Source organism: Populus nigra, chromosome 1, assembly GCF_951802175.1.
Source record: "Populus nigra chromosome 1, ddPopNigr1.1, whole genome shotgun sequence".
Lineage (NCBI taxonomy): Eukaryota > Viridiplantae > Streptophyta > Magnoliopsida > Malpighiales > Salicaceae > Populus > Populus nigra.
The window spans coordinates 45563974-45575588 of NC_084852.1; the positions used below are offsets into that span (position 1 = coordinate 45563974).

The following is an 11615-nucleotide window of genomic DNA, read 5'->3' on the forward strand; positions in this document are numbered from 1 at the left end:
GACCTTTCGGTTTTTCAAAATGTTTTTTCATTATTGATCTTTTTGTAAAATTTAAATATTATTTAAATGAAAAAAGGTGTTGACACATGTGGTACAAGCATTGATACGTGAGAGGTGTCACACACTTGAGGAAGTGCAAGCGACGCCTCCTAGCGACCAAAAATGACCTTCTATTGTGTCTTTAGATGGTGGTGTGCTTGTTGATACGTCCTCTTTCTGGTGGTGCAAATTGTATCAACGATGGTGAGGTGGTTTGTTGCTAGTGAGGTTTTTTTTTCTTGTTTTCTCTCTCCTCTTCAAAAGAATATAGTTTGGTGCTATTTTTTGAAACCAACAAAAGAAAGTATTTGTCTTCTTTTTTTTTCAAAACACAGTAAAATAACACTTTTACCGTTCAAATAAAACATGCATCCGATGTTTTTTTTATTTTTTCACAATGATTTTTTCATTATTACTAGTTTCATGAAAAGTAATTTGATCATCTTACAAAATTAAATATTATTTAAATGAAAAAAATGTTGGCGTGTGCGATGCTTCTCAGCGGCAAAAAATGCTTTTTTATCATGTCTTTGGAAGTGACACCACGTCCTTTTCTTGCTAGTGAGAGGTGTGTCAACAGTGGTAAGGCGGTTTGTCATCGGTGTGACTTTTTTTTCTTTTTTTATTTTCTCTCTCCTCTCTTGAAAAGTACAATTTGATCCTCTTTATTGCTGATATTCAATTTTAATCTTTATTCTTTTGATTTTTTATTTTTTTTATTTTTGACCCTTTTGTATAAGTTTTATTTATTTTCAGTTTCGTTATTTAATCCTAATTTTCCATATATTATTTTTACAAAATGGTTTTTATTTTTTTGATTTATTTTATCTTTTGTTAAATTAACTTTTTTTTGGAAAAATTACCCTAAGCATCCTATCATTCACTCCATTTTACACTTTGCTACGTTGTGTTGAAAAATATAAAAATCATGTTAACTTTATAAGTTCATAACACTTACATGATATAAAAAATCAACAAAAAATATTGAATTATTTATAGATTCGTCATTGTATTCAATTTAATGATTAAAAAGTCCATTTTACTTTAAAATAACTAAATTACCGCTAAAAAAACTCTGTCTCTCTCTCTCTTTTCCAAACATAAAACCCTAACCACCAGCTCGAATTTAGTCATGTAATTTGTTCCCAATAAGCCCGGCTGATTTCTCCAGCTAACATGATGAGTTTCATCTCCAGTCTTTATGAAATTGAGGTTGATTTTGTCACTCAGTGCATCGTGCAATAGAGAATGACAGAATTAGAAGATCAAATGAATTGCCAAAATTGTAATTTGTAAAAAGCATCATTTGTATCATGCACCAACACCAGCAATATCTCCCGGCATAATCCACTTGTCACACATTTTTCTTGGTTGACTCCGTATGTTTGTGTAGCTCCTTAAACTAAAATTGCAAAGCAATAACATGTCGGATTCTTCGATTTTCCCAGTTGCCTCTTGGTTTTCAGCTTCACACAGAAGATGGCAACAAGCACTGCTCGCAATAGCCAACCACATGCAATTTCAATTTGCAATTTCATATACTGATAGAGCTTGCATTTGCCTGTTCCAACGCAAACTACACGTTCAATCTACCACCCGAGCGAGGTGATTGGTTGTACACGTCATCATAAGTCATCCTGACTTCTGCCTAGATGGCATTTTACCCGTGGGCCAAAATAGCGAGCAAATTGCTGTAGTATTTTATCAGTATTTGGGGCCCATGAAGGCAGTAGCTGAAGTCTAAAAAAAGTGAAAATTGGATTGTGAGTAGTTGAGATATGTATACCAGAAGAAGCGAGTCCTGCTGGGTGATCTCAGCGTCTTTCAATTTCTGTGCAACAACCTGATCGAATACGAAACAGAGATATAAATCTCTCCTACATTTAAAAACAAAAACGATAGTGAATTAGAAAAGGATAATTCTCGAAAATGAAAGGATTGAAACAGAGATTTAGAATTCTTATTTTGTTCTTTGCTCACCATTGTTGTGAGTTTCCGGAGAAAACTGAGAGAGAAGTAGAGAAATGATAGAGAGATAGAGGCGGTTGGTTTTTGAAGTTTGAAAAGTAAAGGAAATGCGAGGCAGCGGCGCGGGGGGGGGGGGGGGGAGATTTTAGTTTGGGGAGGGGTGTGTAAAAGACCGGTATGACCGTGGTTGGGTTTGCTACCCGTGGTTAACTTGGTGGCATCAGGCATGCGAATGGCGTGAAAGGAGGGATGTTATTTTTATTAGCCTCTTTAGTATCCTGTTATAGGGTTTTTAAAAAATATTTTTTATTTAAAGTATTAAGATAAAGAATTTAAGATATTTTTAATTTTTATATTAATATATTAAAATTATTGAAAAATATAAAAAAACTATTTTTTATATCAATCACACTTTTAAAATGATATACAAACACGTATTGAAATGTAATAGTAGACAGCATCAAATCTAATAAAAATGTAAGAGTTTGCTTATTTTTACGGTATAAATGTTGTTTTTAAAATATTTAATTTTTTTTGTTTAAATTTAATTTTTTTAATGTTTTTTATCATTTTAATGTATTAATATCAAAAATAAATTTTTAAAAATAAAAAAATATTATTTTTATATATTTTCAAGTCAAAAATATTTTAAAAGATAATCATTATTACAATTACGAGTCTATGATATGGGTTGCCACATGGTCATTTAAGACTAGCTATGAGAGGAGTTGCTGAGAATAATGATTTTGTCATGCTGATGTTAAAAATAATTTTTTAAATATATATATATATATATATATATTATTTTGATATATTTCCAAAAAAAAAATACTTTAAAAAATCACCGCAACTACACTTTTAAATACTCCAGAAAGCATTGCTAAAATGCTATCAATTGAGAAATAGATATATTTGTAATGTTCACTAGAATAATGTGATAGCGTCTGTCCTTTTTTTAAAAAAATCAAGTGTCTTGGTATTAGTGGTATTTAAATTTTTCCACAAAAGTCATTATCGTTAAAAAATTGATAAGAGACATGTGCGTCTTTTTTAATTTTTTTAAGAATAGTAAAATAATTCAATTATCTTTTAAATCAAGATTTTTAAAATTGATAAACAATAATATTTATGTCTTTTTACTTTTTTAAACATGGTAAAATGACAACTTTACCCTTGAAACAAAGAAAAATAAAACATGCGTCCAAGGGCCTTTTGTTTTTTCAAAATGTTTTTTCCATTATTATTGTTTTAATGAAGGGTGATTTGATCTTTCTGCAAAAATTAAATATTATTTAAATGAAAAAAGATGTTGGCGCATGTGGTACAAGCACCGATGTGTGAGAGGCGCCGTGCACTTCAGGAAGTGCAAGTGACGCCTCCTAGCGATCAAAAATACCCTTCTATTGTTTCTTTAGATGGTGGTGTGTTTGTTGATATGTTCTCTTTCTGACGGTACAAAATGTATCAATGATGGTGAGGTGGTTTGTTGCCAGCGAGGTTTTTTTTCTTGTTTTCTCCCTCTCCAAAAAAATATAATTTGGTGCTATTTTTTGAAACCAACAAAAGAGAGTATTTATGTTTTCTTTTCAAAACACAGTAAAATAACACTTTTACCCTTCAAATAAAACATGCATCCGATGTTTTTTTTATTTTTTCACAATGATTTTTTCCATTATTACTGGTCTCATGAAGAGCAATTTGGTCCTCTTACAAAATTAAATATTGTTTAAATAAAAAAATATTGGCGTGTGTGATACTTCTCAGCGGCCAAAAATGCTTTTTCATCATGTCTTTAGAAGTGACACCACGTCCTTTTCTTGCTAGTAGGGGATGTGTCGGCAGTGGTAAGGTGGTTTGTCATCGGTGTGACTTTCTTCTTTTTTTTTCTCTCTCTCCTCCCTTAAAAAGTTCAATTTGATCCTCTTTGTTGCTGATATTTCAATTTTAATCTTTATTTTTTTTATTTTTAATTTTTTTTATTTTTGACCCTTTTATAGAAATTTTATTTATTTTCAATTTCGATATTTAATCATAATTTTCCATATATTATTTTTACAAAATGATCTTTATTTTATTTATTTATTTTATCTTTTGTTAAATTAACTTCTTTTTTTTTTGGAAAAATTACCCTAAGCATCCTATCATTCACTCCATTTTACACTTTGCCATGTTGTTTTGAAAAATATAAAAATCATGTTAACTTTATAAGTTCATAACACTTACATGATATAAAAAAATCAACAAAAAATATTGAATTATTTATAGATTTGTCATTGTATTCAATTTAATGATTAAAAAGTCCATTTTACTTTAAAATAACTAAATTACCGCTAAAAAAACTGTCTCTCTCTCTATTTTCCAAACATAAAACCCTAACCACCAGCTCGAATTTAGTCATGTAATTTGTTCCCAATAAGCCCGGCTGATTTCTCCAGCTAACATGATGAGTTTCATCTCCAGTCTTTATGAAATTGAGTTTGATTTTGGCACTCAGTGCATCGTGCAGTAGAGAATGACATAATTAGAAGATCAAATGAATTGCCAAAATTGTAATTTGTAAAAAGCATCATTTGTATCTTGCACCAACACCAGCAATATCCCCCGGCATAATCCACTTGTCACACATTTTTCTTGGCTGACTCCGCATGTTTGTGTAGCTCCTTAAACTAAAATTGCAAAGCAATAACATGTCGGATTCTTCGATTTTCCCAGTTGCCTCATGGTTTTCAGCTTCACACAGAAGATGGCAACAAGCACTGCTCGCAATAGCCAACCACATGCAATTTCAATTTGCAATTTCATATACTGATAGAGCGTGCATTTGCCTGTTCCAACGCAAACTACACGTTCAATCTACCACCCGAGCGAGGTGATTGGTTGTACACGTCATCATAAGTCATCCTGACTTCTGCCTCGATGGCATTTTACCCGTGGGCCAAAATAGGGAGCAAATTGCTGTAGTATTTTATCAGTATTTGGGGCCCATGAAGTCAGTAGCTGAAGTCTAAATATACGTGAGATGCAAGCCTCCCGTCTGTTACACGAAGTGGAAAGAACACAACCTAACGCATGACCGTAAACCAATACCCACGTTCTCTTCTCTACACTTTCTTTTCCTTTCACATCTACTGCCACTTGGAGTCTTTATAGTAATAAATAATAACCAAAACGAAGTTCCTGTTCCTTGTTTGAGGGTTTTTCTCCTTTTTCGTTGGACACTCCTGGTGTCTTAACTTTCTATGATCCCTCTCCCCGCACAGGTTTTAAAAGAGATTTTATTCGCTGAGCTTATGACTAGAAAAGGACTGCTTACCATTAATAGAATTGAGGGTCATATTTTTTCTTCTTCGAATACAACTTCAAATGGAAATTTGCTGTGTGAAAAAAGGTGAACTAGGTGGAGTGTTGTGTTGACAATGATTCACTACCCATCATGAATCACGTGATTAAGATGTCAGTGCCATTACAACTCAAAAAATTATTGCATAATCTGTACTTTAATGAGATTTAATGATCATCCATCAGAATCCAAAACCTCTGGAAAAGTAACCCAAAAACCGAACAATAATTCTTAAATGGCACCTAATGACATGTGGGGCAGTTAAATTATCTGTAGCCAAATTTACTAGATGAGAGAAGCTGAAAATGAGCTGATAAGCAAGCAGCTAGTAGTATTGATCAGGGTTACCTTATTCCAGAACTTAAACAAGGGATGCACGCTGTTGTTATTTTCATTTGGCATAGATTGCTGATGAATCAAGTTCACAAAACAAAAATCAAAAATCAAAAATCATAATCATAATAAAAAAAAAGGAAAAGGTTCGGTTAACTGCTGCCAAATAGAGGTCGCGTGTGTTTGTCTGAACAAGAAACTCCGACCATGTGTTAATTAAGAGAAATTTTTACCACCTTAAATTGATATAAGAGCACAAGAAAGACATAACCTGAGAATCAATAGTAGATAGAACTGGCTAATCCTTGAACCCAAAGCTTCAGTGTTACCTACTTCTTCAGCCTTACCTTTTAAGCAAATACACGCACCAAAGTTCCCAGCCATCATTCTCTCTCTTCTCACTCCCTCTCAAAACTAGGTTGCTTAACAAGTAACTCAGAACAGAATGCTATCGAAGTTTAGAAGTCCAAGAACCTCTCCCAGAGCTTCCGCATTTTGGTAACCCAAATATCTCTTCCAGCAACACCTAAGAAGCCATCAGATGGGTTCGTTCCAGATTGGAATGCGGAGCTCTGCATTACTAGAAACATCATGTGGATATCTACTTCAGGAATTGCAGGCAAGACTGCCTCTTGGAAATCAATGATATTAATTTATCAATCAATAACAGCATTGCTTTTTTCTTCACGATCTCTTTCCCTTCCTCTTAATATGAAACAGATGATATGGGAAGAAGTTGGGGAAGATCAGTTTGAACGAGAGAAGGTCCTGCTGGATTTAGAACAAGAGTGCTTAGAGGTTTATAGGAGAAAAGTTGACAATGCAAACATATCAAGAGCTCGCCTGCATCAAGAGCTGGCAGAATCTGAAGCTGAATTCACCCATCTTCTTCTGTCCCTTGGTGAACGATCACTCCCAGGACGGGTATATTTTTCATCCATCTGCATCCAAATCACTAATTTGAGCATTAAAAATTGCATGGTTAGGAGCTAAAAGTGCAGTGGAACATAGACCACCAGTGCGAAGCAGTAAGGATACAAATTGAGAATTCTGGAATCATTCAGTAGTTAGCAACACACATTTAACATAATTACTTCAGAATTATCAATTACTAAACTTTTGTCATCTTCATTCAACATGGAGATGAACCAGCCATGGAAATCTATGTATCTGTTGAACAAATCCCATATTGATGATAGTATTGTTGAATGCACATGATGTTCTCGTTGACTTTCATGGGCCAATTATCTTGTCGTCTCTACAGCCAGAAAGAAAGTCAGGAACACTGAAGGAGCAGCTAGATGCGATCACCCCAGCTCTACGGGAGATGCGTTTGAGAAAAGAAGAGAGGGTGAGTCAATTTAGATCTGTGCAAGGTCAAATTCAAAAAATTTCTGCAGAAATTGCAGGTCAATCAGTGTACAATGACCCGATAACAAATGTCAAGGTAAATGAGAATGATCTTTCATTAAAGAAACTTGAGGAATACCAAATTGAGCTACAAAGGCTGCACAATGAGAAGGTAACAATAGCAATTCACAAATCTCATGGAAATTCATACTCTCACATATAAGAAAGGAACTTGACTAATCTTCCTCCTTTGCTGACTTGAAGAATGACAGGCTCCAGCTAGTGGACACATATATTGACACAATCCATGATTTGTCCTCAACATTAGGAATGGAATCCTCCATGATCATAACAAAGGTGCATCCAACTTTGAATGAATTGTGTGGAATATCAAAAAATATAAGTGACAGTATTCTGGAAAAACTCCACAGCACTGTGGAATCTCTCAAAGAAGAAAAACAAAAGCGGCTTGAGAAGGTAAATTTTTCTCAGTGTTGTGGTGCTTTAGGCTTCTAGTTTGCAAAACTCAATGACAGAATCTAGCATCTTGTCTACAGCAAAAATACACATTTGAAAATGGCATCATAGGGACATGTGGATATAAGTGGCAGATACAACAGGTTACAGTAACCAGAAACATGAATGATGAGAGTTAACCAATATGTTTCATTAAATAACATATATATTAAACAGTTTGGTCGCTCTAAATCACATACAAATAACAAAATTAGGTTGTTTTTGCTTCCACCATTTTATTTCCATGTATTTAAGAAACAGTTAGTGGTACTCATAAATGACTGGCATGGCATAACTTCCATGAATTTGGCAGCTTCATCAGCTCGGAAAGGCACTGAAAAACTTGTGGAATCTAATGGACACGCCCTATAAAGATTGTCACTCATTTTCCAATGTCACGGACTTATTATTTCTCTCATCAGATGAAGTATCAGGTCCTGGAAGCCTTGCTCTAAATATAATCCAGCAGGTTAGTATATGATGAACAACATAACTTATCACAAACAACTAAGACATAATAGTTATTTGAATCGTTTCAAGGCTGAAGCTGAAGTCAAGAGACTGGATCAGCTAAAAGCAAGCAAGATGAAAGAGCTTTTTTTCAAGAAACAGAGTGAGTTAGATCAAATATGCAATAAATCACACATGGAGATCCCTTCACAACCAGAGATGGAAAATATAATAAATCTTATAAACTTGGGTAAGATCAACTGAATTTATCTTTTATTACAGCTACCAGTTCCAATTCATGTTTAAACTTGTGTTGCCTAGTACTGACTGAAAGGCTAAAAAAGGGGAGATTGACCATGCCGATCTCCTCATGAGCTTGGATGAGCAGATATCAAGAGCAAAAGAGGAAGCTTCTAGCAGGAAGGCTATAATGGAAAAGGTAGAAAAGTGGATATTAGCACGTGATGAGGAGCGCTGGTTAGAAGAATACAGCATGGTTAGTATCACCCAGTGATCTGCATGATTTGTTAGCTCCTGTCCTTTGTTGTGTCTGCATGACATTTCAAGTTTTCATGCGTGTTTTCAGGACGAGAATCGATATTCAGTTCGCAGAGGTGCTCATAAGAATCTGCAACGTGCAGAACGTGCCCGGGTAATAGTTAACAAGATCCCAGGTAAGAGGAGGAAGTTGGTTGGTTTGCAAAGAACCCTGAAACCGCAATGGGCATGCAATCATGCCAAATAAAAGCCTCTACAACCACAAACTAATCAGAAACAGCCTACAAATCACCATTTAGACTAAGATGCCAGTGCTAAAATATCCATTTTCAATAGGTAAAGAACTGAAGGTAGACATTAATCACTAAATAAAATACTAACTAGTAACCAGGTCAAGGAGTGATTGATGAAGTGAATTATAAAAAAAAAGAGCAATTGTGGGATGAAAAGCCTGACTCTATATTTCAGCTATGTAGACTGCTGACGTTTTGTTTTGAAAATCTTATTGCTTTAATGCATGTCAGATATATTTATGCATAGTGTAAAACTGATTGTACAGTTCTAGTGGCATCGCTCGTAACAAAGACTGAGAGTTGGGAAGAGGAAAGAAACAAAGTATTCCTGTATGATGGAGTAAGTAATTTATTTGCTTGTGAGTTGTGACTAATATTGGTTATACACATTTTTGTCGGCATGTATGGTGAATTGTGTTCATCTAATGTTAAAGAAGCATTGGTTACTTGCAAATCAAATAAACAAATGCACGCACTATTATCTAGGTACCCCTGCTGGCAATGCTGGAAGAGTATAACATATCGAGGCAGGAGATGGAAGAGGAAAAGCAAAGACAAAGGGCTAGTTCATCCAACACTCTACAGGCAAAGGTTATTTTTTATATTTTCTATCCCTAATGTTTGCTTTCTATTTTCTGCAATGTTAATCTTCTTGTTAGCATTAAAAAAAGAACTCCCACAATCAAAAATGAACTTTATTTTCCTTACCTATTGTGTCATGAGCTGGCTTCTACAACACAGGAAAAGAAGGTCCCAAGCCACGTAGTAGTTGAGCAAGAAAATTTGATCGGGTCAAGGCCAAGCACCAGCAGTCGACGTCTTTCAAACAAGAGCTTGAATGGAGGATTTAGCAATGCAACGCCTTTAAACAGAAGGCTTTCTCTTGGTCCCAGACTGCTGGGAACCAACAGCATCAATTCTGCAAATCAAGGAATATCTTACATAAATGAAGGAAGAAAAATCCAGGGGCAAAAGATGTTTCTTCGACCTGACCTCTCTTCTCATCTTCGAGATGAAGCAGCTTCAGTTGTCTCATCATTTTCTGGGCCATTATCTCCCTGAATTCCAATTCGGACATTTGAATCGAAAATCACATGTCACGGGAGATTAGACAAACCTTATCAAGGACCGTAATAGTAACTATTATTTCTGCAAAACAATAATTTACCTATTTGCATCAATTTCATAAAAAATAATTGTGTATCTATGTCTTGTACCAACACCCGTATCTAGAACAGAACCCCAAAGAACTGTCATTGCAATGGAAAAATAATTATTCAGGTTTAAAACTATGTAGAGCTATGTTTTGTAATCAAGAAGCTTTGATTTTCCTATTCTATTGAAATTATGAAACATGATAATTTCCGATGGAAATTCTAAAATAATTTAATATAATCATAACAAAACCACTTACATTATAGAACTTGAACATGTTTCTATTACATTTAATTAATTAAAAGAAAATAAAAGAAAAGAAGCCAAGTTTAGGACTCATTTATCAGAACCGGAACTTCTTCACTTGCCGCCTTAGCGAAAAACTGATCAATCCGGCGCGTGCCAGCCGGGGCTGGTTTATCAGTCACGGTGCGAGCACTGGTATTATCACTTGCAGGCTTCTCTGATGACTGAGCTGGCAAAGGAAGCGAATCTAAGAGAAAATCACTGGTAGGGTGGTGCCTTTTAACAGCAGCTCGAATGTGATCGAGTTTCACAATCTTTCGCTTCTTCTCGATTGCAACTTCTGCTGATTTCTCCGCGAGGAACCGGAGAAACAACTCAGTGGAGCTGGAGACGAGGAATAGAGCATCTGCATTGACCTTGTTGGTGTCTTTGTCGAGTTTCATGATTCTCTTGATCCGGCCTGTTGGGAATTCGGGTCGGGTTGTTGTTGTTTCTGTCTTGTTCTCCTCTGATTCTACCATCGGAGAATGTGAATTCGATTGGGGATGGGGACTTAGAGGGATGTATGCTTTGAATGTTTGATTTGGAAATGGGAGAAGGTTGAGAGGGGGAATTTATTTTTTAGGGTTTCATTGGCGGGAATTTGGGTTTTTTTTCTAAAGCATGGTGGCCTTTTAGCGGGAAACACCGAAACACTATTTCTTCACGCGCACCAACGTGAGAGAGCTAAATAGTTTTTCTTCTTCTTTTCTTCTTCTTCTTTTTTTCCATATCGTTTGATCCATTTACAATGTTTTTTTTTTAATATCAATAAAGTTTTATTTTATGTTAATATTTCAATATCATTAATTTTGTTTTTATAATTTATCTCTCAACAAAGTTTATATTTAATGATGATATCTATATTATCTTCTTCGTATGCTTAAAAAATTTTATTTAATTGAATTTTATTTGCTTTTCTTTTAGCTTTTTTAAATATTTCATAATAATTTTTTAATGTCCACTGTGCAAATAGTTTATGGTTTCTGTCTATTTTTTATATTATCATTATTGCAAATCTTGATTGTGTTCGCATAGTAAAAATAGAAAATATAATTCTTCATGTTTATAGATTTTTTTAATAAAAAAATCTATATAATTGTTAGCTTACGGAGGTGCTCTGGATATTTTGTTGGGAATTTTAGCAATTAACAAAAATAAAATTATATGATAATAAGTATTTAATTAATAAAAAATGATTTGGTAAAAAATATAAATTAAAAAGGTTACATAGTAAAGTATTTCCTAAAAAAAGACAAATAAAAACTTTGCAAGTGTATTTTATAGAAAAATATAAGAAGTCATGAACTTGTTTTTAATAAAATCTTGAAATCTAAATTTACTAAAAATATCATATAACTTATTAATAGCTTATCTTTTAAAAAATT

The 11615-nt window shown here is 34.1% G+C and overlaps 2 protein-coding genes across 2 annotated transcripts; one reads left to right on the forward strand and one right to left on the reverse strand.

The window, feature by feature from the left end:
- Positions 1–5992: 5992 nt before the first annotated feature.
- Positions 5993–10121, forward strand: LOC133689613 (65-kDa microtubule-associated protein 8-like). Its single transcript, XM_062109540.1, has 11 exons — positions 5993–6299; positions 6401–6604; positions 6945–7202; positions 7295–7507; positions 7860–8015; positions 8087–8246; positions 8341–8492; positions 8583–8670; positions 9054–9127; positions 9274–9378; positions 9529–10121. Exons 1-11 carry the CDS (start codon positions 6222–6224, stop codon positions 9847–9849), a joined length of 1809 nt encoding a protein of 602 aa, XP_061965524.1. The 5' UTR covers positions 5993–6221; the 3' UTR covers positions 9850–10121.
- A 27-nt stretch (positions 10122–10148) lies between these two features.
- LOC133689619 (DNA polymerase II subunit B3-1) lies at positions 10149–10887 on the reverse strand. Its single transcript, XM_062109552.1, has one exon. It carries the CDS (start codon positions 10707–10709, stop codon positions 10272–10274), a length of 438 nt encoding a protein of 145 aa, XP_061965536.1. The 5' UTR covers positions 10710–10887; the 3' UTR covers positions 10149–10271.
- Between the last annotated feature and the right edge of the window lie 728 nt (positions 10888–11615).